The following is a 26,823-nucleotide window of genomic DNA, read 5'->3' as shown; positions in this document are numbered from 1 at the left end:
TAATTTATCTCATTATTTTAATGCTAAATGAATGTACATTCATTGTAAAAAGGGGGAGATGAAAAGGCGTGTAAACAGAGATAGCAGTGTCCCTGTGCCCTCTGGGGTGCATCCTGATGCTTCTCTAGAGCCCATCGAAAGCTATTTCCCTTTGCACACACATCCGTTTATTTTTTTATTTTTTTATTTTTTAAATATATTTTATTGATTTTTCACAGAGAGAAAGGGAGAGAGATAGAGAGCTAGAAACATCGATGAGAGAGATACATCGACCAGCTGCCTCCTTCACACCCCCCACGGGGGATGTGCCCGCAACCAATGTACATGCCCTTGACCGGAATCGAACCTGGGACCTTTCAGTCCGCAGACCGACGCTCTATCCACTGAGCCAAACCGGTTTCGGCCACATCCGTTTATTAAGCACCTGCTGAGTAGAACTATTTTACTTACAAGAAAATAGTTTAGAAGAATCTCTCTTCCTTGCCCTCCCCGTAGCCAGACCCCAGTAAGTAAGTGTGTTTGGGGCCAGGGGACTAGAGTTCTTATAAGAACCTGGGAAGTCAGGGCCGCAGTCTACATGTTGGCAGTGACAGGTCCTGCCTCTCTCCTAGTCTGTGGGATTCACACGGTGACACATGCAGCATGAAGGACTCAAGATAGCCTGCAAGAAATCAAGGGGAAGGCAGGAGAACTGGTTGCCTCTGTCTTCTGCCTGTGCCTGCTTCTCACATGATCTTGTCCAGACTTCCCCTAGCTCAGCCCAGGCCTCACCCTAAACCCCGACGGCCAGCTGCCCACCCAATGTCACCCTTTGTTGTCCCCCCACCCCCAACCCCATCATGTTAACATGTCCTTCCAGTGGCTCAATCTGGAAATGGGGAGACCCCAATACCTGTCATCCCACAACCCATCAGTAGCAATCCTGTCAGCTCTCCCTTCAAGATCCATCCACAATCTACCTGCCTTTCAATCTTATTCAGCCTGAGGAGGGTCCCAGTTCAGCCTCTGCCAGGCCTCCAAGCCTCTCCGCTTTGCCCTTGCTAATTCACTCCCCACCTGACAGCCAGAGGGGCCATCACAAAAATAAATCAGGTTGGTTCCTCTCCTGCTCTAAACTCTGCTGTGGCTCCCTAGTGCCTTCAGGACAAAGCCTGAGCTCTCCTTGCTCCCTCCTCTAGCCACCTCACTCATTCTGGCTACAGAGGCCTGCAGTGTGTGCTGTGAGAGCTGAGGCAGATTTAAATCATTTACCCTCCTCCAACTTCAGCTCCAGGCCCAGCGCCCAGCAAGTGCTCAGAAGCTTAAGGAATTGCTGTGTTATTATCATTCCTCCTCAACCGGGCCTGGCTTGGTCCCACAGCCCCGCCTTTGCACTTGCATTGCCCTCCACCTGAACGCTCCTCTTGCAGACCGCCAGGCTGCAGTAGAGGCGTCAGCTCCTCGGAGCGGCCTCCCGGACTTCCCCCGGGGTCCCACTGGTCCTTTGCCCCCTGCCTCCCCTCCCCCGCTTCCCTTCTGGACCGGGAGCTGGGAGGGACAGGATTTTGTCCAGGTCAAGTCTAGGGCTAGCGCACAGACCCCGCCTGGCCGACAGCCTCGAACCCTCTAGACTCTCGATTCCAATAATTACAGGCTGTTGTTGTTCCTTGTGATTAAGCCCCTAGGACAAGGGATGAATGACTCCGGGCGGGGGGTGGGGCGCAGCTCCAGGGAGGTTCCAGGCCAGGCCCACGGACGGCGGGGAGGCTGCGGGCGCAGCCCGCGCGCGGGGATGGGGGTGCTGCGGCAACGCCGGCGGCCGGCAGGAGGCGCAGCGCCGACCGCGGCGCCTGGAGGTGGGAGGGGACCGAGCGGGGAGGGGAGCGACAGAGAAACGCGGTGGCGGCGGCGACGGCGCGCGCGCTCAGCCCACCCCCCGCGCCCGCCGCCGCCCGGACAATAAACAGCCGCGCGCGGGGCGATGCCGGAGCCGGTGCCTACGCCCCCGCGCCACGCAGCCCGGGTCGCTTGGCCTTAGCCCACCGCCCTCCTCCCGCCTGCGCACCCACCGAGTTCGCCCCGGCTCAGCATCGCCGACCCAATCGGACCTCCGCGGGGAAATGGAGTGAGTAGGCGCGCCCGGGCCGGGGCCGGGGGGCTGTGGGCGGGGGCCCAGCAAGGGGCGAGGCCTCTTCCACCGCCCCCCATTCGGAGCGTCGCGGCCCCCGCGTGGAGAGGGAGGTGGCGAGGGGCTTCCGGGACCCCCAGCTCAGCTCCGGAAAGACTCGGGCTGGGCAGCGCCGGTCCTGAGACCTACCCCTACCCCACCCCAGCGGCCCACGGGCTCACAGGGACTCGGGCGCGAGCGGCTGGGGGGCAGCCCAGGACACTGGGAGGGGGAGGCGCGTGTTTCTGTCCCCTCCCGGCCCGCGCCCTGCCCGCACCCCCTGGGCTAGCCTCGGCCACCTGTGGGCTCCTGAGTGGGCCCCCTGGGGTGATGGAGCGACCCCTCCCCATTGCACAGTCAGGCCTTGAGCTCACCCGCCACCCCTCACCCCCTCACTCCCTAGCCTGAGCTGGCTGCTCCCTGCGCCCTGGACGCGCCCACGGGTCAATCCTCCCTCCGTCTGGCTGCCCTCCCCACCGGCATCCAGTGCTGTCTAGAGCCCCTGTTAAGGCCGGGCGGGGGGGGGGGGTGTCGGCTGCCAGATGTTGTCCCGAGTTACCACTGGAGGGAGGGGCCTTCTCTCCAGGCTTCCGGTCTGGTGTGTGTGAGACTGGGGTCCAGGTGCTTTCCAACAGGGGAGCATGGAGTTGATCCCCTCTGGGAAAGTGTCCCCAAATGGTGTAGCCAAGAGTGCACTGACCCCTGCTTGGAATGGAATGGGTGGCCTGGGTCTGTGGAGGGTTAGGTGAAGAGTTCCTGGGCCAGGGTTCTTGCACAAGCAGGTGCTGAATGAGTGTGCATGGTCATTTCAGACAGAGTCCTTCTTTCTGCCGTCAGGGTGGCCCCACGCCCCCACTCCCACAGGTGGGCGCTGGGAGGTTGTACTGTGTGTTTGCCAGGGCAGGGTGGGAAGCCGGTGTGTGGGGTCCCGGCAGCCTGCTCACTGTGTGTGTGTGGGGGACATCTGCTGTCCTGCTCTGGGTCAGGTCCCCATGGGGCAAGGGGCCTGGACTTGTAGGTCTAGCCAGTCCAGCTCCCCCTGCCCTTCCCACTGGGTGTGTTTTCTGAACATACAACTTTCCTCCAGGGATTCACCCGTGACCCACCACACCCTCAGCTGGGTGGGAGCCCCCGCCTCCTGCCCTCCTCAGAATGTGACACCCAGTGTCCTCTGCTTTTGAAAACCCAGACAAAGGCCTAGCTGCTCCCCAAGCCGCCCTGGGAGCCCAGCCAGGGGCTCAGGGGAGCCAGGGCCCAGACTTGTCTGCACTACGATCCCCCACTTGTTTACCTGCTCTGCTCCCTGGGACCAAGGGGAGCCTCTAGGCCTCCTGACAGCAGACCCTGGGCAGGGTGTGGCCTTGGGGAGGGGGCTGCCTTGGAGAATGAGAGGTGAAAATCTGGAAGATGCCCACCCAGAGCAGAGCAATGAGGGATGTTTTGATCGGTCTCATTGTTTCCTTTCCCACCACCCCTTTCTTTCTCAGTGTGGATACCGAGGCCCTGGGGAGGGGCAGTACTGCCCCAGGGTCACACAGCACAAGTAGGGTGCCCTGTCCTGTACCTTCTTGGTCACAGGCCAGATATGGTGCTATGCGCCCCCCCCCCCCTCCATTAGGTGGATCACTGGCTTTTCTGGGTACCGATATGGGGTGGGACTTGGCATTCCCTGGCTCGAATAGGCATGAGAGAAAGCCTCTTTCCCCAGAGCTTGGGCTGACGATGGTGAGGAGAGGCCGCACACGGTGCTGCCCTGACTGGAACACCGGCCCCTCGCTCATTCCTTGCTCACGGTCCTTTTCCATGAGGGCAGAGCAGGCTCCAGGCACAGAGGCAACGGCCCCTAGAACAAATCACTCACCTCGTTCCGTCTCCATGGATTTTGCCATCAGAGTCACAGGAGATGGTTGTAAGGCTTATGGTGGTGCTGGAAACTTTCTTTTAAAAATAAAATTTAAAAAAGAGAACCTGAAAAAAATAAATGTAAGAATTTCACAAAATGTCGTTAAAGGATTAAACAAATTTTCATTCGTTTAAGAATTTAAGGATTAAACACATTTTCATTCGTTTAAGAATTTAAGGATTAAACACATTTTCATTAGGTTAAGACTTTAAGGATTTATTGAAAAGTAGCAACTGATCACCGAGCTGTTGGGATAGATGGCTGATGCTGCAAAGATGGGACCAGGGTGGGAGTGGCAGAGCAGGGACACACTCCTGGTGGGGAGAGCTGGATGCCAGCCCTGCCCTGGGAGGATTTGCTGTGTGGGCCCCCAGGAGGCACTGCTCCTCTAGGAGCCTCAGGGTCTGGCTGATAAAGTAACGATATTTAGCTTAGGGCAGCCCTTCTCAAATGCCCAAGCTCTATCCTGGTTGAAGGCAGTGCTCCCGCCCTGGGAGAGGAGCTAGAGAGTGGAGCTGGGGCAGGACCTTCCCAGGTTTCTTCCCACCCTCAGGCCTGGACACCTTTAAGAAGCCTCTGTTGGGTGCTGACTGGATCCTTCATGTTTCTTTCACACTTGCTCATCTCCCTTTTTAATGAGAGACACGGCCAGTTAAAAGGCAGCAATCTCCAGTGATAATTGAATAACAAGCTTTCATTTTCATTGTGTCTGTTTTTCAATGTTTTTTACTCTGTGGCTGTGGCTTCTTACTTTCCCAGTCTTGGTAACAAATGAAATGTTTCCTTCTAAAACCAGGGGGTTCGATTCAAACACTGAGTGATGTGAAGGGAAGGGACAAGCAGATAATACTAGAGGTAGTGGCAGGAACATGGGAATGTGGTTCGAGAAGTGCTGGCATCATTTATTTACTTTAAAATCATTTAGTGAGCCGAAACCGGTTTGGCTCAGTGGATAGAGCGTCGGTCTGCGGACTGAAAGGTCCCAGGTTCGATTCCGGTCAAGGGCATGTACATTGGCTGCGGGCACATCCCTGGTAGGGGGTGTGCAGGAGGCAGCTGGTCGATGATTCTCTCTCATCGATGTTTCTAGCTCTCTATCCCTCTCCCTTCCTCTCTGTAAAAAATCAATAAAATATATTTAAAAAAAATAAATAAAATCATTTAGTGAGCACTTGCTGTATGCCTGTACTGAGCGCTCTGTCCCTGTGAATTAATTTTCTTCATCTTTACAGCAGCCCTGTAAGGTGGGGAAACTGAGGCATGGAGAGATGATATGACATGCTGGAGGCCACAGCTGATAAGGGGTAGGGCTTGGGTTTGCTGGGCTTTCCTCTTAGCGGCCAGGGTGGGAAGGGAATCTTTGTACCTTCCTATGTCTCAGGGGCTTTGGTCTACAGGGTTCCTAGGTATTTAGCTTTCCAACCTGGTTGGTAGTCTTGGCCCCTGGGGGCATCTGCCCCTGCACCCCTCCCCCCCAGACCTCTTCTGTGACTGCTGATTTGAGAGTAGGGCATGGAAAGGGAGTGTCCTGACTCCTTATGGGAATGGGTATGCCACTCACCTTCCCTGGGCCGCACTTTTCACATTTGGTGAGTGGAGACATGAACCTACCTAGCCCCCTCCCAGGTGGGGCACAGTTAGAAGAGGAGTGGGTGCCATAAGGACTTGGATCTTGTAATACCAACCCCAAACGAGATCCACCCTCAAGGGTCTCAGATTTTGATGCTGGGAAATAGGTTGATGTTCTGAAAAAAAAAAAAAATCACATCACCTCTTTCCAAGTCTGGGACCCTGCTCCTGTCCATCCTTCCTCCGCCAAGGAAGTGTCTTATCCATTCGTTTAAGGAACACTCCCTCCTGACCATCCTAGCCCCATGCTGGATCAGAAGGCCCGGGGCAGGCCCTGGACGATTTCCTCCGAGGTGTAGAGCAAGGTTTTCAGTCCTTTCCGTCAGGGACCTTTTCTGTGAAAGGTATTTAAGGGTTTGCCCAGTGGACAGAAGGGAGCACCTGGTAGAAAAGAGTGGCCTGTGCGTTTCTGCTAGAGGTGGGAAAGTACGGGGAGAAGGGCGCACTCCTTGGTTTGTGCTCTTGGGGCTGGGTCCTTACAGGCCTCGAGTGCCCAGCTGGGGACTATGGGGAGCCATGGATGGTGTCTGAGCAGGGGAGAAGTGAGAGCTGATGCCAGGCACCAGAAGAGACTCTTGCAGGTGAGGGGCCAGATTGGCGAGGAGCTAGTCTGGGTTTAGTCTAGGCGGGGCAGGTGAGGGCAGCTCAGAGACAAGTGCCAAAGTCAGGGGAGCAGGACCCAATGTCTGGGTGGGCATAGACCTGCTTTCAGGTCTATGTGGTTTTTTTTAATATATTTTATTGATTTTTTTTTTCTCCCAGAGAGGAAGGGAGAGGGATAGAGAGTTAGAAACATCGATGAGAGAGAAACATCGACCCGCTGCCTCCTGCACACCCCCTACTGGGGATGTGCCTGCAACCAAGGTACATGCCCTTGACCAGAATCGAACCTGGGACCCTTCAGTCCACAGGCCGATGCTCTGTCCACTGAGCCAAACCGGTTAGGACTGATTTCAGAGTTTTGTGGTGTCAGAGCCATGCACAGGGCCAGGCTGTCCTGGTCAGAGAGAGATGGCCCAGTCCCTGGATGCACAGAGAGGCTAGAAGGTGCCCTGGCCACGCGCCAGAGGGTCTCTGTGCAGCATAAGATGGCTAAGTAGAGGTCTTGAGTCTAAGGAGTGTGGAATTGGGCTGGGATATCTGTCTCCTGCCCAAGGGTTTCAAGCAAGAATTCAGGGACGGTCAAAGCCCGTCTCTGGGACAGTATGGATTGGGCTGAAAATTGAGAGGTAGAAACCAAGCCAGGCCTTGTGGTGGGCAGATTAGGTAAGGACCAAAGTGAGGCCAGGCTGCCTGGGAGTCACGGCACGGACAAGGGTGGTGGTGGGACGGGGCCACGCCTCGGAGCCCAGCTTGGGTGAGCAGAGGGGGTGGGGGTCAGTGATGTGGGGGCCCTGAAGGCTGAGTGAAGGGAAGGGGCTTGGCAGAGGGCTTGCAGGGAATGAAAAGGTGATGTCCTAGTCAGTTTGTGTTCAAATCCTTTTGATCATGGAGAGTCTCAGGGCAGGGCCAGCAGGGCAGGACCTGTGCTCTGACCCTGGCCTGGCCCCTTGGTGAGAGGGTCAGCATTTCTGCTGTATAAAGGTATATATTTATTTTTACCAGCTGTATTGCGATATCATTCATACACCACACAATCCACCCCCCTAAAGTGTACAATTCAGTGGTTTCAGTACATCTACAGAGCTGTACAACCATCACCTCTAATTCCAGAACATTCCATCAGCCCTAAAACAGGCCCCATCCCCTTTTGAAGGCATCCCCATATCCCCCACCCCGTAGCCCCTGGCAACCAGTAACCCATTCTCTGTCTCTGGAATGTGCCTGTTCTGGACATTTCACGTAAATGGAACCACATACTGTGTGGCATTTTGTGTCTGGCTTCTTTCACCGAGCATCACATGTTCAAGGTTCATCCACATTGTATCAGCGCTTCACTCCTTTTCATGGCTGAGTAATATTCCACCGAGTGGACGGACCATATTGTGTTTATCCATTCATCATTGGTGGGTGTTTGGGTTGTTTTATATATTAATTTGTATAGTCACTTCCAAGGTAGTCGGGACCCGTCCCTTGTCCTCTGTAAGATGGGGGCAACCCAGATCCTGTTTTAGATCAATGTGACAGTGTTTCTTTAAAAGGAAAAAATGGAGGTGGTCATAAGACAGGTGGTCAGTCCAGGGGGTAGCAGGAATGTGAAGAGGGGAGGGGAACCTTTAGGTGGGGCCTCCTCTGAAAATGGAAATACCCTGATTGACTTGCTGGCACAGTGAATATTTATTGAGAACCTGCTGTATCCTGGGTGCTGGGTACATGGCAGGTACTGTCCTCGTGAGGAAATAAGAAACAAAGTGAGTAAAGGTCCAGGGTGTTGCATGAGGGTGAGAGCTGGCAGGGACATTGGGGGGTCCAGTGGCTGAACCCAAGTAGGGAGATCAGAGGAAGCCTAAATAAGGAGGTGATGTCTGAAGAAAGCCCTAAGGCTGTGGTCGGCAAACTGCGGCTCGCGAGCCACATGCAGCTCTTTGGCCCCTTGAGTGTGGCTCTTCCACAAAATACCACGGCATGGGCGAGTCTATTTTGAAGAAGTGGCGTTAGAAGAAGCTTAAGTTTAAAAAATTTGGCTCTCAAAAGAAATTTCAATCGTTGTACTGTTGATATTTGGCTCTGTTGACTAATGAGTTTGCCGACCACTGCCCTAAGGGAACGAGTGAGATCTGCGGATGCAGGGACAGCCTGCGCCAGGCAGAGGACACAGCCAGTGCAAAGGCCCTGGGTTGTAACGTGCTTTGGATGTCTGAGTGTGGCTGGAGTCGTGTGCGGGGTGGGCAGGAACCATGGGCTTTGGGGTTGGTCTCTGCAGCGGGATTTGCCTTGGCCCCTGGGGAAGGCCTCTGTCTACATGGCCTCCATTCATGCTCCACTGCCCTCCTGTTGAAGGGCCCAGGGCAGGGTCCAGCTCTCCCTGCTCTCTGCCCCAGGTTAATAGGCAACAGGTTTGCTCCTCTAGGTCTGTGTCCTGCTCTGACCTCCGTCTCCACCATGGGGCTGATGTCTCTCTGCCTCGAACCTCCAGGCAGCTAATGCCTCATGGGCTGTCCACCTCGTTAGTGACAGTCGTGGTCCTGGGAGTCCCCGGAGGAGGGGAGGAGACCCAGGAAGGCTTGCTGGAAGAGGGGACTGCGCGTGAGCAGAGCTTGGAGGTGGAGGGGGGAGAGGGGAGGCCGAGGGAGCTGATGAGGAGTGACGGGTAAACTGTGGAGGCCGAGAGGCCGAGGTGTTCTCAGGGTGACAGAGCTGTGGAGGGTTTGGCGACAGGAAGGTGCTGGGCAGACAAAGGACCCACAGCGGGGAACCAGCGAGTGGAATGGGGACTTCCCCCCTCTCCATCCCCCTCCTCCAATGAGGGAAAGGGCCCATTGGGCCACAGGACTCCCTCTCTCCCCCCCACCTCCCAGCCCGCGTGACTCTGCCCCACCCTCCCCTCATGGCCAAGGTCGTTGTCAGCTGTTTCCTTTCAATTAACACAGGAATGTTCCAGTGCTGGGCTTTGAGCCTGCCTGGGCCAGGACCCCCTCATTCTGGCTGGAGCTGCCCAGGCGTAGGCTCTTGGAAGAACTAGTGCGATCCCCACACCCGCCTCCAGCCCGCCTGTTCTGCCCGCTGGGTGACCTTGGGCCCGTTGCATAACCTCTCTGGTCTTTAAAAAATAAACGCCCGGCAAAGCTGGGGCCTCGGCCCGGCCCATTGGGTTTGGGCCTCATTAGCTCATCCTCTGGGGCCAGGATTATCTCACGCGCTCACGGCCGACACCCTCTCCTTGTCCTGAGCCGCCCGCCCACATTGCCTCTTGAGCCCAGAATTTGCTCCAAGCGCCATAAAAATAATCGCGCAGGGACTGGAGCCTTCGTAGCGCTGAGGGTGGGCGTCCAGGCAGCGGGCGGGTCCCTCCACCAGCAGTTGCTAGCTGCGGCCCGTGGCGAAGTGCAGTCCACGGAGGCTCAGAGACGCCAGCGCCTCCTCCCGCCCCCCTGTGCTGAGCCAGTGGGGGCAGCTGCCACGCAGTTCTAAATCCTCCCCTTGTGTTTTAGCCAAAACCGAGCTTCTCCACCCAGCCTGTCAGATCTTTTGTGATCTGGCCTCGGCTTTCCTCGCTGAGCCCTAGAGGGCATTTCATCCATCCCACTTGGCCCACCCCCTGCCCTGCCAGACCTCCGTGAGCGTGAGCGCAGGTCCCACCGTCCCCACTGAGCAGCTTCATCTCATCCACTGGCAAAATGGGTCTAAGGGCCATCAGGAGGATGGGCACTTAGCATGTGTCCTTTACAGACTTCCCTCCTCCCCAGCCTCAGTTTCCCCTCCTGTTAGATGAGGCTGGGACCGGCCTGGAAGGTGTGGAGCGCCCGGGAAGGGGCTCTTACTTATAGCTGTTCCACGAGAGGCCTATGGCCCTACTTCGTTCTGTTTTTCTCATTTATGATGCTGAACATTATCTTGGCTTAAACTTGGCTACCTCGCGCCAGGGGCGGGTCCAGACCCTTTCGGGGTAGGAGCCCCTCCCTGGGCGGGTGCCCCTGGACCCAAGATGGGACTCCACCCCCAAGCAGTGGGGGGCGGGGTAGACGCAGTTACCTCCGCCTCCCATCCTTTTTCGGCAGCCCCTGAAGCTGGGGCTGGGGGCGGGAGAAGCGTGGCGGGCCCACACCCTCTTGCAGGCCTCCGAGTTGCCTTGGGGATGGCGCGGTTGCCAGGGCAACCGCCTTCCACGGGCCTGCCATCCATCACCAGGAGGCAGAGGCGCCCCCGGGCCTGGGGAGGGGCCAGGAGAAGGGTGCACAGCCGCGCCCCTGGGGCTGTGACAGGGACGGGAATGGGGAGGGACGACCCGCCGCCTGAGGAAGGACACTACCCGCCTTGTCTGCAGCCGGTGGGGCCGGCCCCAAGCCGGCCCTGTGTCCTTGTGTCCGGTCTGAATGCCCACCTGCCCACCAAGGTGGAAACATGGCATTAGGTGGCTGGTCCCCCTGCCCAGCAGGCCCTGCGTGCCCTGGGGTCTCACCAGCTATATGGCCCCTCCCCAGCTCCGCCTCCTTCTGGAGGGATCCCTGGAGGCTTGATTGGAGCTGGGAAAGGGATGGCTGTCGTGTGTGTGTGTGTGTGTGTGTGTGTGTGTGTGTGTGTGTGTGTGTGTGGTCCAGAGCTGGGCAGTTGTGGTTTGAATCCGAGCTGTTCCCCTTCGTAGCTGTGTGACTTTGGGCAAAGAACTTGCCCTCTCTGGGCTTAGTTTCCAGCCATGGGAAGAGCATACCAGGCAGAGGGAACAACACGTGCAAAGGCCTTGAGGTAGGAATGGCCTTGGTGTAGACGAGGCACAGCCAAGAGATCCTGCTAGCTGGAACAGTGAGGAAGGAGAAGAGGGGGTGAGGGCAGGTAAGTGGGTGGGGGTTGGGTTATGCTGGTTTCATCATTTCTCTCAAGGGGTGATGGGAGCCAGGGAGACTTAGAGCAGGAGCGTGACGGGGTCTGATTCTCCTTTTGAGATGCTGCCTCTGGTTAGGGGGTGGAGAGAGGCTGTCTGGTGCCAGGGAGCTGGCAGGTAGTGGTAGAGTTCTGGGCTGTGGTGGGGAATGTGGGGTTTGTGAGAAGTGAGGGGATGGGAACACGGGTGTGGCACGCTGCCTCATCACACAGTGGGGCAGCCCCAGAAACCTAGCTAATCTGGCCCTTCAGGAAGGGCCTGTGAGCTGAGTAGGTGGATCAAGCTTTTCCTGAACTCCATCCAGCGAAGCAGCTTTTCCTGAGAAAGGAGAGAGGGAAGTCGCAGAGGGTGCTGCTGGGGCCCTAGGAGGCGCAGGCGGGGGGGAGAGGGGGGAGTGAGGTAGGGAGAGGGGCAGGTGCCACCCGCCAGGAAGGGAAGAGTTGAGTGGGGTCACCTGGCTGGGGCGTGGGAGCCAGATGACTTCAGAGGTCTCAGTGAGGCCAGGAAACTGAAGCTGAGTAGGATAGGCGGACGGGGCACTGTGGTCCAGGGTAGATCACCCCAAGGGCACCTGGGCGGGACTGGGGGCGGGGCTTTGGCCCAGGGTGAGCCCAGTACGCTGTGTGATTTGAGCCTGTTTCCCTGCTGAACCACAAGGGAAGGGGGTGCTTAACAGGAGGGTGTAGAGCTGGGTGTCTGCTCCAACTATCCATGTGGGTAAACTGAGACCCAGAGGGACAGATGGTCTTTGGAGACCACAGGGTGGTTCTGGGCTCTGACACAAGGCCAAGGGGTGTTGGGGCGGCAATAGAACCAAAGAACGGTCTGTAATTTCAGTCCCTGTGAAGATAAGGGGCTTTGGGCAGGGAAGGGGGACAGATCCCACCGCCACCACTGTGCCCAGCTGGCCCTGGCCCTGGCCCTGGCCCTGTAAGACTGGGCCTCCGGTCCACGCCTCCCAGCCTCCCTGAGGGGCCCTGGGATCATTTGGGATTTGGGGCAGAGGTCAAGAACCACCCACCCCAGGACTGGAGAATGCTCCATAGGCGGGAGGGTGAGCAGGGGCTGTCCTGATCTGTCTCCCCGTCTGGGCAAGGCGGTGAGACAGCTTGTCTTGAAACACCCTTCAGCCTTTGATTCCTGGTGAACCCCTATCTGTCCTTTACAGCCCAGCCTCCCCAACCCTTCCTGGGGCTTTAGACAGAGCCTGGCCACCCCCCTCCCCTCTCTTGGTTCTGCCCTGAAGGGAAGGCAGGAGGATCTGTGGGGAGAATTAATGAGGTAATAAGGCTGGATAGAGAGAATGGTGCTGCCTCCGAGGTGGGCAGGTCCCGCTTTACAGAAGGGAAACTCGGGAAGGCCGGCCAGGCCTCTGGCCACCATCACCCAGCTGGAAGACCAGCGCGGGGGTTTGAACCAGATCTGCTGAAAGTAGGGGTGGGGTGGACCCCTGGCTTGACCTTGTCTGTCTCTCCCCTCCCCCAGGGTCCTGGCCGGGGAGACCACATTCCAGCAGGAGCGGCTGCAGGCCATTGCAGTGAGTTCTTCCTACCCCTTGGATGGTGTGGCCAGGGGGGACGGGGGTCTCATGGGCTCCTACCCTCAGCACAGGGACCCTGTGACTCAGTGGTGCCTGCTGGTGCTTCCCCACAGACAAAAGCCTCCTTAATCCCTGGAATGTGGGATCTTAGACCACGAGCCGTCTTAGAGCCCCTTAAAGGTGGGGAAACTGAGGCACGGTAGAATCCTGCCCTTATTTATGCCCAGGCTGGGGGAATGGGCAGGTCGGAGGCCAGTGGGCCAAGTGGGTGCCATTTACAGAAAAAACAGGCTCTTTGTGGCCAGAGCCTTGGGTGGGTTGGTGAGGTCTTCGCGCTGCCCCTGCCTGGTCCTGACCCCACCCCGTCCGCCTGTCCGTCAGGAGAAACGGAAGAAGCAGGCAGAGATCGAGAACAAGCGGCGGCAGCTGGAGGACGACCGGCGGCAGCTGCAGCATCTGAAGGTGCGTGGCGTCCGGGCCGCCCCTCCAGAGCCGGGCCTTGGCAGGGGGGTGGGCGGGGCGGCGGTGCCCAGAGACCCCGAGTCTCGGTCGCAGATGGGGGTTGGGAGAGCAGGAAAGCTGAAGGGACCCTGATCCAGACCCCGACCCTGATTTTGACCCCGCCTCCTGCTGCCCCCAGTCCAAGGCGTTGCGGGAACGATGGCTGCTGGAGGGGACTCCGTCCTCTGCCTCCGAGGGGGACAAAGACATGAGGAGACAGATGCAGGAGGATGAGCAGAAGGCCCGGCACCTGGAGGAGTCCATCTCCAGGTGGGTGGGGAGCCGCACAGACCTGCACGAAGTCTGGGTGTGGGAACCCCGAGCAGTGGGCCCTGAGGACTAGGATGGGGTTTGGCCACCTTGCTGTGTGTGTGTGTGTGTGTGTGTGTGTGTGTGTGTGTGTGTGTATGTGTGTGTGTGTGTGTGCTGGATATGGGGGTGCACAGGCTTTGATGCCACACCTCAGTGCTTTAATGGGGATGTGTAACCGGGCTTAGGGTGACTGAGGGAGACAATGGGAGCTGTCGGGGGCATCGGCTGCCCTGCTCGACCCCTCTCTTCTGTCGACACTCCAGCAAAGCAGGTGCAGGAGGTACGCGAAGTCAGGGCGGATCCCTGAGTCCCTGAGGATGGGAGTTGCCAGCAGTGGCCTCCCCAGGGGCTTCCTGGCGCCAGCCCAGCCAACGAGCTCTTCCCGGCTACGATCTAATGGAGGCCACAGAGGCACTGGCAGCTGGGCCTGCAGGAAGGCTGGGAGGGGCAGGCTGGGGAAAGTGACCATCCCCCCTGGGCTGGGACAAAAGGCCCAGAATTTCCGGGCAGGCGAGAGGCCCCGGCTCAGCTCCAGGGTAGCAGGGTCAGGGTGGAGGGAAATGACAGCCAACATTCCAAATGTCCACTTGGCCAAGGAAAGGCTGAGAGGCATGAGACCTGCCCAGGTCCCGTAGCACACTGGGCCATCGCCCCACCGAAGCTGGCCCTATAGTGGGGACTTAGGATCTTGTCCTGATGTGTTTGGTTTGGAAGAAAGTGGGCCGGGATTTCCCTCCCTGGGCCTGTTTCCTGCCTGTGAACAGAGAAGGCAGAAGTCCTCCTGTGCATCTTAATTCTTTTTCTTAAGTATATCTTTATTGATTTCAGAGAGGAAGGGAGAGGGAGAGAGATAGAAACATCAATGATGAGAGAGAATCATCGGTTGGCTGCCTCCTGCACGCCCCCACTGGGGACTGAGCCCACAACATGGGCATGTGCCCTGACCAGGAATTGAACTCTGACCTCCTGTTTCATAGGTCAACGCTCAATCACTGAGCTATGCCAGCCAGGCTGTGCATCTTAATTCTAACAGACATTAAGCTGAGGGCTGAGACAGGTCTATGTAGAGAAAGTCAGGACTGACCAGGCAGAGCGGCACATGCTGGGTGGGGTGGAAAGTCAGTGGAAATGACTGGCCACTGGAATTACTGGCTGGACAAGGTGGACTTCTTTACATCCCACCTTGTTGAGTGCAGCCCTGGGGTCAGGAGGGACTCGCGTGAACCCTACTGTGAGGTTAGCACATGCTGAGTGCTGTGGAGGGGCCTTGGCTTTCTCCTTCTCAGAGTAGCTCCACGGTGGCTCTCCCAGCCGAATTTTGCCCATTTGGTGTCCCCTGACTGGACACCTCCTCCAGGAAGCCCTCCAGGCTGACCCAAGCTGGTCCATCCTGTTGACGTGGGCTCATTTTGTTAGAGGGCTGCAGACTCATCCTGGGTGGGGGCAGCTGGGCAGGATTTAATATACCAGCTTTGTTTTCACGGGTTTATGTTTAGTTATCTTCTGATACTTGGAAAGTGACATGTTTTTTCCAGTTTTCCTGTAGAGATAAAGCTTCCTGTCAAAATAAATGTATTTGAGTGGGGGAAAAAGGAGAGTCAGTTGGAAGTAAATGAAGTCAGCAATGGCATGGGTGATGAAAGGACCGAGCAGCCTGGGTTCAGGTTCCAGCTCTGCTACTCGCTGGCTACGTGCATGCTTCACTCTGCCTCAGTTTCCCCAACCATGAGGGGAAGTGACAGGAATACCTCACAGAGTGTTGGGAAGCAGCGAAGCCAAGGAGCCCCCTTATGGAAAGGGCCCAGAATGGTGCTGGGCATGCGGCAGGGCCTGGTGAGGGCTGTCACTGCGCCCTCTCCCCAGGCTGGAGCAGGAGATTGAGGTGCTGGAGAACGCAGACGCACGCCCAGCCACCGCCAAGGAGAAGGTGGCAGCCCCCAGCCCGGCCAAGGAGACCCAGAAGGCAGAGGTGGTACTGAATTCTCAGCAGGTAAGGAGATCCCAAGGGCCCCACCCCCGCCGGCCCCAGAGTGGAACCCCACCCCTGCTGTGGCCAGATTTTAGAGCTTGCATTCAAACCTCATGCCCTGGCCAGTTTGGCTCAGTGGATAGAGTGTCGGCCTGTGGACCGAAGGGTCCTGGGTTCGATACTGGTCAAGGGCAAGTACCTAGGTTGCTCCTCCCTGGCCTGGCCCTCACCGGAGCACGTGCAGGAGGCAACCAATCGATGTGTTTCTCTCACATGGATATTTCCCTCTGTCTTTCCCTCTCTCTTCCACTCTCTAAAAATCAATGGAAAAATATCCTCGGGTGAGGATTAAAAACAACAACAACAACAACAAGCAATTCTCAGCCTGCCACTTCCCAGCCATGTGACCTGGGACACCTGGCTTGGCCTCTCTGGGCCTCGGTTTCCCCACCCATAAGAGCACCCACGTGCGGGGGATGTCACAAGGGTTAAATGAATCAATCCATGGACGACAAGCACTTCATACAAGACCTGACGCTTAAGGAGCTTTCCACGAATGCCACCCCCTTCTCATCTTTGTCATTACTTTTATTGAGCCACCTGTGCATGCCTGGTCCATTTGACGGAAGACAGTGTCCCCATTTGACAGGAGACAAAAACTGAGGCCCAGAGAGACTGAGAGAGGGGTCCAAGGATACACAGTGAAGAGTGGTCTTTATTGGACTTAGCTATTGATTTTAGGGCCCGATGTCTATACCAGGTTCTATTGATACCAGACCCTGGAGCAATGGGCCCCAAGCCTGTGGTCACCGCAATGCATTCATGCACATCCAGGAGGCTCCCAGCCACATTTGTGCTTAGGACCCAAGGCGCCAATGGGACCTGCTTCCTTTCCCCCTACCAATCCTTGTTACCCCCACCCCAGATGCCCAAGGAGGCATCTGATTCATGGGGGGGCTGGGCAGGCTTCTGGGAAGGAAGTGGGCTTTGAAGGTTGAGTAGGAGTTCTCCAGGTGCAGACTCTAGATGAGAGGGGGCTTTCAGTGAGATTGATTGAGCGTAGACTGTCGGCATGGTCCCTGCCCTCATGATGTCCATATTCTGGGGGTAGGGGGCAAAGACAGAAACACTGGCTGGAAGAAATTAAAAAGAAACACTGGCTGGGCAGGTAATACACAGTATTAACTAACTTGAGAGATTGCAGTGTGTTTGGGGACTGCCTTTGGATTGGGTGGTCAGGGGGCTGAGAGAGGAGCCAGACAAGAGAAATCCAGGGAACGGCCTTCCTAGGCAGAGGGAACACACAAAGGCCCTCCCTCGAACAGGAATGTGTCCACGGAACTATGAGGAGGCCAGGGAAGCCAGCCAGAGATGGAGGCAGGAGAGGCCGGGGGGCACGGGTCTGCTTGCACAGAGCCCAGGGCAGTGTCAAATAGGATTCTGGGGCACTAGGGAGCCCCTGAGACTGCTGAGCTGGGCAGGGACACCTGGCTGTCAGGGCTAGGGGTGGGGGATGGGTCCAGGAGGAGATGGCACCTGAGGTGGGGTCACGGCTGAGTCAGACCTTCCCGGGCTCCTACCCCATGGGTGGGGCCCTGGTTAATGGGAGGGGGACCTGGGCACCACTAACCCCTCTCCGTTCTTTCTTACAGACCCCAGTGGGCACACCCAAAGGTATGCTTCTGGAAGGGACTGGCTGAGCCCCAGCACACTCGGCTGCCCAGAGTGGGGATGGTGTACGTGGGGAGAGTGCCTCGTTGCTAATAAGTAACAATAATGGCAACAGGACTGTTATTGCTACTATTCCCAAGGAGCCCGACTTGGAGCCTGGCCCCAAGCCCTGATCATTGCATTTCGTTTTCACAACATCCCTGGGGTGGGGTTGCGGCAGTACTGCCCACACGCACCCCCTTACAGGTGAGGAAACCAAGGCCTTGCAGGGCTGTGACTGGGCGAGTTCTCAGCCTTGGAGTTGATGGTGTGGGTCCATCCTGTCCACTTGAGGGTGTCTGGCCTTGGCTGACCCTCTCTGTCCACTTGCTCTGGCAGGTGGTGTGTGTGTGGGGGCGTGCCTTGGTTTTCACATCTGTAAAATGGGATCTGTGGGGATGAGAATTCAGAGAGGCTCGTGGGGAGAACAAGGTCCCCACTGTCCTGGAGATCAGGGACCATTTAAAAGAACAAGAGTCCAGGAAACAGATTTAAAAAAAAAAAAAAAAAAGCCCAAAATTTGAACTCTGGGACCCATTTTATTCCCCCCTAAATTATTACAGGTATATTATACACATTTGCAAATATTTGACATGTATATGCTTAGGTATAAATATAATAGTTAATTAAATATATTAATTATATTAAAATTATTTAATATAAATTATATTTTTTTAAATATACATTAAACTTGTCTACTTTCCTATGGGGAGTATGGCAGGAGAGTCACCAGCTAGAAATGAAGGTGGTGGACAGAAGTGTCTTGGCCTGATTTCTTTTGTGTTAATTATTCATAAGGAGAGTCTCCTTGTCTTACTGGGGAATTAAAAATTTATAATTAAAAAAAATCTACGCAGGCTTCTCAGGGATTTTGTGAAAATCACTTGGGCCGAGAGACAGGAAATGGACTGTGGGCTGATGTGTGTTCTGTGAGGGGAGGGGTTCCACGGGTGCCTGGGAGTTGGGGCACGTGGAGTGGTCCGGGTGTGTGCGTGCAGGGCAGGGGCCAGGTATCTGGGCAAGTGTGCCTAGGAGGTGTCCGCGTGTCTGGGGGACGTCAGGTGTCTGGGTGGTTGTCCTGGCGTCTGGGGGGTCTGTATCGTCATCTCTCCTCTGACCCTCATCTCTCTCTTCACTCTTTGCTCCCGAAGCAGCGAAGTCAGTCTCCAACACCCCTGTGAGGACGGCGGAAGGCTCCACCATGATGAAGGCAGGTAGGTCAGCCCCCAGCCTCGGGCCCCACGTCCAGCGGCTGTCCTGGGCCGGGTGTCGGCCCTGGGGAGCCTGTGGTAAGGGGGGTGGTGGATGGACCAAGGCTGTAGCTCCAAGCCTGGGGTAGGGCCTGGCCGATGCCTCTGCTTTGGCTCCTTGGTCACATGCCGGTCCAGCTTCCACAAGAAGATGGGCCCCCTTGCATGGCTGCTCTAACCCGTCACTTTCTCACAGCTTCCATCCCCTTAACCACGCCACTCGCTCCCGGAGCCCCGAGGGGGTGGCGCACATGTTCAAACACACGCACCCACCGTAAATCCTCCTCCTCCACACGCAGGCTGCCTGGGGGGGATGGGGGAGGTGCGTGAGTGCCCTGTACCTGGAGGTGACCAAGCTGGGCCTCAGGCATGCCTTCTAGGAAGCAGGAAGAGACAGGGTTAGCGCTAAGCATTCTACGAGGTCAGGTTCAAATCCCTGCTCTGCCCCCCAGCACCTGGCACCTGAGTCTCCACCCGCGGGAGGGGTGGACTTGCAGTGACCTCACACCGAAGGCCTGGCAGGGAACCATAAAAGTCGTAAAAGTCACAGAACCTTCTTGCTACTCCTGCTGTTATTGGGTCGAGACGGGAGGCGAAGACCCTCTTAGGGACAGGGTGGCTGGGATGTAACTGCACTCGGAAGGCAAAGGCAGCAGCAGAGGTCCAGGGTCTCCTGCAGGGTCCGGGTGGAGTTCTGCCCCAGCGGGCAGGAGGCAGAGGGCACTATTTTCCAGAGAAGAAGGGGGTGTCTTTAGGGCTTCTGTGCCCGTCAGGCCACCCCCGAGGCCAGCATTTGTCCCCTCAGTTGGCAATCTCGTGCAGTGTACGTCCCGTCCAACTCTGTGTCTGCAGATCGGGGTGTTAGGCTGTGTAGGGACAGGAGATTAAATAACATTCTTTCAACAAGTGCTAATTGAGCCCCTGCTGAGTGACGCAGCCTGGGGGAGCTGGTATGCTGATGGGTCCACAGCCCATAAAATGAACTTACAGAGAAAACAAGGCAGACCATGAGGAGTTGAAGGGGGGACAGTTTTAATAAGAGGGTTCAGGAGAGGCCAAAGTTAGGAGGTGACATTTGAGCAAGGACCCAAAAGAAGTGAGGGAACAGGGGGTAAATGTGGTCAGGTGGAGGGCCCTGCACATGCAAAGGCCCTGAGCCTGGTATGCTGTGTTGTGGCAGTGGAATACGTGAGGGAGAGGGACGAACTGAGGGCATGGAGATGACAGCCAGGTCTTACAGGGTCCCGTTGACATGGGAGCCAGGGAGGGCCCTGGGCAGAGCAGGGATGTGCCCACTGGGTGCTCACTGGCGTCCTCTGGTGGCTGTGGGAGGCCAAGGCCAAACCTGACTCGAGTTCTCACAGGTGCCCTCTGGTGGCTTTAAGGAGAACAGACCGTGGGTTGCAGAGGGGTGAGAAGTGTACTGGGTTCAGGGTGTTCTGATGGACAGCGCAGCCTTAGAGGGTGAGAGAGGGAGAGGTGGGAGCTGCTCTTCTGGGGCAGCAAGACCCAGGAGGGGCAGATTGGGAGGGGCTCTTGGACGTGGTGATTCCCATGGGTAGGGTGGAGGGAGGCAGTGTGATACTGGATTTTGGGGTGAGGTCCTGGGGGTCAGTGCCAGGACTCAGTCTCCCCATGTAGTGTTGTGGTAATGAGTTCCACAGAACGTGGGTGAGATGCTGGGCATGGAATAGTGGCCCTAAGGGGTAATGACATTCACTTGTTTTGAGAGAAAATGATCCATTCTTCATAGAGGTAAATGAGGACAGATTCCATAGTCGACTAAAGAGAGGGATCTGGCCTCTCTAATGCAGGGGTCTGGCCTGTTAACCCAAGTTCCGATTGTAGCTGTGACCATGGGCAAGGCAGCCCTCCTTCTACACACTCTCTCCTCGGAGCAAATGGGATAGTTTAAGGCTTCCCAGATAGGGTGGGGTGGCAAGGATGGGCCTCGTGTGGAGCGCAGGAATACAGACCTGCGGCCAGGGCACTGGGGAGCCACAGAAGGATGTTGAGCTGGAGAGGTCTGCGCTTAAGGTGTCCCTGCTGCTTGGCTCTGTGCTGCCAGCTCCCCTCCCTGGCTTGGCTGCAGCCCAGCGGGGGGCACTTGAGCGGGTGGCCATGGCATAACCCGTGCCTCTCGTGCCAGCCATGTACTCGGTTGAGATCACGGTGGAGAAGGACAAGGTGACCGGGGAGACCCGGGTGCTGTCCAGCACCACCTCGCTCCCTCGGGAGCCGCTCCTTCAGGGCGTCAAGGTCTACGAGGACGAGACCAAAGGTACGAGTCCCCTACTCCCTGCCCCAAACCCCCTCTCACTGCCTGAGCCAGAGCCTGACCCCCATCTGACTTGACAGGGATGCCTTTCAGGGACAGGGCCTCAGCCCCCTCAGTTGCTTAGAGCTTGAACCCGTGGCCCAGTCCTTCTTTCATTCCAGGCACTTGCCTTGAAGGCTGACTAAGCACCAGGTGCCAGACTGGGCCCGGGAAGCAAATCCCCAGTGGGACTCCCTGGTCAGTGAGCCAAGCCCTTCAATCCTGAGCTCACAAATAACTTGTTGAAATAATTACTGTTGTGATAGAGGCTACAAAAAGTCCCAAAGATAGAGGGGGGCCACGAGCTGGTCAGGCAGGAGGGGGCCAGGGAAGGATCCTCAGGGGAGGTAAACAGGAGCTTATTGGATGCACAGCACCGTGTAGGGGAACAGTGCACCTGTTAGAGGCCACAGCACGTGCAAAGGCCCTGAGGTGGGATGGAGTTTGCTGGACCGGAGGAACTGAGAAGAGCCTGTGGGCTGACACAGAGTGGAGGGAGGAAACTAGAGAACTTTGGGAGGGGTGAGCAGGCAATGAGATCTGTCTTATTTGTTAGGGTCCCCCTGGTGACTGGGAGGGGAACAGGCTGTGGGAGACACCCACTAGGAAGACTGGAACATGGAGGAACAGGGGAGCTGGGGCAAAAGGCCTAAGTCTGAGTGTGTGTGTGTGTGTGAATATAATTCATTTACCATCAAATTCACTCTTATTTAAATAAGGAAAATGTTTATTTAACTGTACACTCCATCAGTATTTACAGAGCAGTTTCTTTTTAAAAAAAAGTATATTTTATTGACTTCAGAAAGAAGGAGAGGGAGAGGGAGAGGGAGAGAGAGAGAGAGAAATATCAATGATGAGAGAGAATCATTAATCAGCTGCCTCTTGCACACCCCTTACTGGGAATCGATCCCGCAACCCAGGCATGTGCCCTGACTGGGAATTGAACCGCAACCTCCTGGTTCATAGGGTGATGCTCAACCATTAAGCCACACTGGTCAGGCCACAGAGCAGTTTCATAAACATCTTTGTTCACTTTTGGCACGAGCGGTAGGATATACGTAAAGGACCCTGGGGAGGGGGAGTTTTTGTGATGCTAGTAAAGGAAAACAAATCCACTTTAGTAAACAAAATATGTTTTAAGAAGACATGTTAAAAGGTACATTAAAAAATCAAGCAGTGCTCGCTTCGGCAGCACATGTACTAAAAAATCATTTTTAAAAATTTGGAACGATACAGAGAAGATTATCATGGCCCCTGCGCAAGGATGACACGCAAATTCGTGAAGCGTTCCATATTAAAAAAAAAAAAATCAAGGCAAACATTAGCTTTCTTGAGGGAATGGAGTTCACAGGACCAGTCCCCTGAGCCAAGTATAAGGTGAATACAATTCAGCTCTAGAGCCCATTAGCACGTCCACAAACATTTCCCTTGTAAGGAAATTGTATACAAAGTGCTCAGTGCACAATTCAGTGGGTTTGGGCATGTTCACCACGTTGTACACCCTCACTAGCTAATTCCAGAACATTTTTGTTCCCCAAATAAAAACCCCATCATTGCCCAACCCTCAGCCCTTGACCCACTTCCTGTTCCTGTGGCTGTGCCTGTCCTGGGCATTCCACATAAATGGAATCGCTCACTGCGTGGCCTTTTGTGTCTGGCTTCTCTTACGAAGCGTCATGTTTTTAAAGTCCATCCATGTTCACATCCTAGGACTGAATGGTATTCCCTTGTTTGTATGGACCACATTAGGCTTATCCAGCCATCCGTGGATAGAGGTTGTTTCCACCTTATGGTTTTATAAGTTTGTGTGAGCGAATGATTTTATTTCTCTTGGGCAAATACCTAGGAGTGGCATTGCTGGGTCATATGGGGACTCTTTAACCTCATGAGGAATTGCTGGGGTGTTTTCCACAGTGGCTCTACCATGTTATTCTCCCACCAGCAGTGCATGAGGGTTCCAATTTCTCCGCATCCTTGACAGGTTAATGTGGGGTTTTTTTTCTTTGTTGGGTGTGAAGTGACATTCCACTGTCGTTTTGATTTCCAAAGCCTCATGTTCTTAGTTGTTATTTGAGTGTCTGGGGTGTCCAGAATGCTATCATGGGGGTCTGTTATAGCCCAGCTCTGCCACGCTTTGGCAGTGGTCACCAATCGGTGGTCCGCGGACCGCTGGTGGTCCGTGAGGTCCAAAAGATTGGCGACTGCTGCTTTTGAAGATAGACCCAGGTAGGATTCTGGTCCAGTTCTCAACAGCTGTGTGGTCTTGGCAGAAATGACTGCATGAGGCTGAGGGGCAAAGATTTCTGTGCTAGCAGAAGGTCCTCACCATGGCCACTCTGCCCAGCCTGGCCCAGCCCCTGGGGAGTCAGGACCCTCCAGACTGGACTCTGGTTGCTTAGCAATGGGAAGGTGATCCACTTCCATGGCAGCTGAGGGCTCAGATTCCTATCTTGGGGCAATGGCCAGTGGGAAATACTCAGCTTGATTCTGTATTACCTGGGCATACCCATCCGCTGGGCAGGGCCTCCAGCTCAAAGTCACTTTGAGGCCTTGAAGCGTGGACAACCCCCGCCCCCCCTCTGGAAACTGAAAGTTGAGAGCACTTTCCGTCTGGCCAGAAGCCAGAAATCGGAGCCCTGACCCTTGGCCAGGGAGGAGTGGAATCCTTAGGCTCTGTAAGTCCCTCCTCCCTCCCCAGGCAGCCGTGCTTCTAAGGCTGTGATCTGGGGTTGGTGTCAAACTGTGGTGGGACTCCTCTTGGTGCTGAAACCCCATCCTTAGAGACGGCAACACAGTTCAGAAAGTGACAGATCAGAGAGACATGGAGCAGGAAGGTTGGAAAGATTTGGGAAGTGCATTTCACAGATTGATTGCAGGGGGTTGTGGGGGAAAGGTTGATTGCAGGAATAAAACTCTGCCCCATGGAGAAGGAATGTTCTTATCAAGCACAGGTAAAGCATTTTCAGAAAGCGACCATGTTCTGAACTGCAAAGGTGTCTGTAATATCTTATGCGCTGTATCCCCAGATCACAGTCTCTCACTCCCCAATATTTCAAAGCATCTTTTGTAATATATCTTGGCTTAGAGAGACAATCAGTCAAAATGGAAATTATAAGATATTTAAACTTGAAAGAGGACAAAGTAATTCAATACATGGGTGCAGCCAAAGCTGAACTCAGGAGAAGGTATAGCCTTTGGGCATTCACAGGAAAACAAGAAAGACTGAGTGAATGAACTAAAATTAATTAAGGATCAACCACATAAACCAGAAGAAGAAAGGATCCTTGCAACTCCTCAGGGCCAGGAAACAGACCTGGACCAGGGTCAGGGTCCACCTGTGTAGTCTCCTGATAATTACTTCCCTTCTCTGAACTTCCGTTTCTGCCACCTTTTCAATAGAAAAACAAACAAACAGAAGTACAAATAGTTTAAAATGCAAGACAATAATATCCCAATTCATGGAATTCCAGTCTTTCTTTGTTTATAACAAGTGCTTTTGTGCCCAGGAATTTTCCTGTGTACTCCAGTTTGGCTGTGTCCACAGATCCCAACAGGAAGCTTAGACTGTCCACCTAATTTGGTTTATCGTTTTCTCTCTTTTTAAAAAAATATATTTTATTGATTTCAGAGAGGACGGGAGAGGGAGAGAGAGAAACATCAGTGATGAGAGAGAATTATTGATCAGCTGCCTCCTGCACGCCCCCTACTGGAGATGAGCCTGCAACCTGGGCATGTGCCCCGACAGGAATCTAACCGTGACTTCCTGGTTCATAGGTCAATGCTCAACCACTGAGCCACGCGGGCTGGGCTGTGATTTTCTCTTTAGCCTGGAGTGTGGCTTGCAGACCTGCCAGGCCTTTCCTCCGGTCTCAGGTCTCACTCTCTCTCTTCACCCCACCAGTGGTCCATGCCGTGGACGGCACCGCGGTGAACGGGATCCAGCCACTGAGCTCCTCCGAGGTGGACGATCTCATCCACAAGGCAGATGAAGTCACGCTGAGTGAGGCAGGGCCCGTGGCTGCGGCAGCGGAGACCGGGGGGACGTCTGAGGAGGCCGTCCGGACCACCACACCCTCCAGGCGGGAGATCACTGGAGTTCAGGCGCAGCCTGGCGAGGCCACGTCAGGCCCACCAGGCATCCAGCCTGGCCAGGAGCCCCCGGTCACCATGATCTTCATGGGGTACCAGAATGTGGAGGATGAGGCAGAAAGCCAGAAGGTGCTGGGGCTGCAGGACACCATCACGGCGGAGCTGGTGGTCATCGAGGACGAGGCTGAGCCCAAGGAGGCCGCCCCACCCAACGGCAGTGCAGCCGAGCCCCCTACCACTTCGGGCTCCAGGGAAGAGAACCAGGTGGGGCCTGAGGCCCCTGCCAGCGACGCCCAGGACCTTGACATGAAGAAGCAGCGTTGTAAATGCTGCTCCATCATGTGAGCCGCAGGCCCCAGACCCCGGCCCCACCCTCCACACCACAGAGACCCACAGCCCGGCCCCGGTGCCTGCCCACCCTCCACCCACAATCACGGACCCCAGGACATGCTATGTCGTCACATCTTCCTTCTGAGTTTTCTTTCACTGGAAAGAGAGGGACAGGGGTCCCGTACCCACTACCACCCTGACACACCCTAAACCACTGAGCTGTGTGCCTGTGCCTGGTAGGACAGAGACATGGACAGACCGACCCACTTTTCCCAAAACGAGGATCCCCCACATGTCACGGCAGCTCCACAGACGGGCTTTTGCCCACAGAGTTCCTGGCTGGTGGGACCCAGGCCTCTGTGCCGCCCCAGGCAAGCCCGCTACCCTCCGGGCCTCCTGCCTGTGCCTTTCTGCCACCTCCGGTGAGGTCTCCAAGGGGGCGTCCTGCAGAGAGGGACTGGAGAGCCGAGGGGTCCTGGGCGCCTTTTTTGTCCCCACTCAGCCCCTGGAAGTGGGGTTCCCTGGCAAAGGCACTGGTGTCGGGATCCTGGGCAGTTGGGGTGAGGCTGTGCCTCACTGGGGAGCCTCAGTCGGAGACCAGGCTCCAGTTCTTAGAATAAAGCAGGGCCCCCCCCCCCCTGGTACCCCAGCCCAATGTGCCCTTCCCTTGATGCTCTCCGTGGGCAGGACCAGTGCACGATGGAGCCTAGGAAGGGGGAGCCCAGAGGACGCACACCCCACTTGGGGGGTCTATGACCCCTGTGCTGTCTTCTGGATGGGGCCGGTGAGGGTCTTCGAGGTGCACCCTGCACAAGGCAGGGTCACGTGAGCCACTTCTTGTCCTGAGCTCCCACCCTCACTGGGCCCTCCTTCCTCCTGGTGCTAATTTGAGGACCCTAGGGGGCCGCCCCAGCCCATTCTCCAGCCTACTTGGGCCAGAGTCCGGGGTCCCCCTAACTGTACCCCAGAGATCAGGCCTACTGCCAGCCCTGCTAGGCTCGGCACCTTCTGGGCAGTGGAGGGGCCCACAGCCTGGGGCAGGAGCTTCCCCTGGGTTGCAGCAGGAGACCCCCACTGGCTACCCAGCCCAATGTGAGCCTCCCCCACCTCGTGGGAAGGGGTGAGGGGTGAGGGCCTCTCCTCCTCTGGGTAGCTGACACCCAGGTGTGCACACACCTCTCCCAGGTTGCAGCCACACTCATCCTCAGAGGCACATTCATGCCCACGCTTACGCACCCTCTCCTGTGTAGGCTGTAGGATGACCAGGCCCCATCTCGGGCCCCTCCCCTGGGCCCCCACTCCCGGTGCCCAGGCTGCGGCAGCCCCCTCACCACTGCCTCCGCGGAGCCATGCAAGGGCTGCCTGAAACCAGCCCGGCCTGTCTCGGCTCTGCCCCCTGGTGGTGGGAGGAGAGGCCCTCCCTGAGGTGGCCCCCAGCAGTGGCATGGACCCCCTCCCTCCTCAAGCCGCCAGGTCCTCGAGCTGAGAGCCTACGCTGAAGTGCCCTTGCTGCCCCCTCTGCTTTCGATGTGTGACAGGCCCGTGTTCCTGACTTTCCCAGAGAAGCAAATAAACCCCGTGAACGCCCTGGGTCCTGGAGTTCTTGATTTCTCTGGGGCCGGGAGGATGTGGCCAGCCAGGGGGTGGG

The 26,823-nt window shown here is 56.2% G+C and overlaps 1 protein-coding gene across 4 annotated transcripts; it reads left to right on the top strand.

Annotated features, from left to right (window-relative positions):
* The first annotated feature begins 1,835 nt into the window (after positions 1-1,835).
* On the top strand, positions 1,836-26,765 carry PALM (paralemmin). 4 transcript variants are annotated; one of them, XM_079771086.1, is made up of 9 exons: positions 1,837-2,104; positions 12,643-12,694; positions 13,079-13,159; positions 13,338-13,468; positions 15,374-15,500; positions 17,132-17,153; positions 18,344-18,403; positions 20,589-20,720; positions 24,658-26,763. In XM_079771086.1, the coding sequence occupies exons 1-9, from the start codon at positions 2,100-2,102 to the stop codon at positions 25,188-25,190; spliced, it is 1,143 nt and encodes a 380-aa protein (XP_079627212.1). In that variant the 5' UTR covers positions 1,837-2,099; the 3' UTR covers positions 25,191-26,763. The 4 variants fall into 4 exon arrangements, with proteins under 4 accessions (XP_079627214.1, XP_079627212.1, XP_079627211.1 ...); XM_079771085.1 differs by having other exon boundaries at positions 18,341-18,403; positions 24,658-26,762; XM_079771088.1 differs by lacking the exon at positions 20,589-20,720 and having other exon boundaries at positions 1,836-2,104; positions 24,658-26,765.
* Positions 26,766-26,823: the final 58 nt, after the last annotated feature.

This window comes from Cnephaeus nilssonii (assembly GCF_951640355.1).
Source record: "Cnephaeus nilssonii genome assembly, chromosome: 5".
Classification (NCBI taxonomy): Eukaryota; Metazoa; Chordata; class Mammalia; order Chiroptera; family Vespertilionidae; genus Cnephaeus; species Cnephaeus nilssonii.
This window is presented reverse-complemented; position numbering and strand designations above follow the sequence as displayed.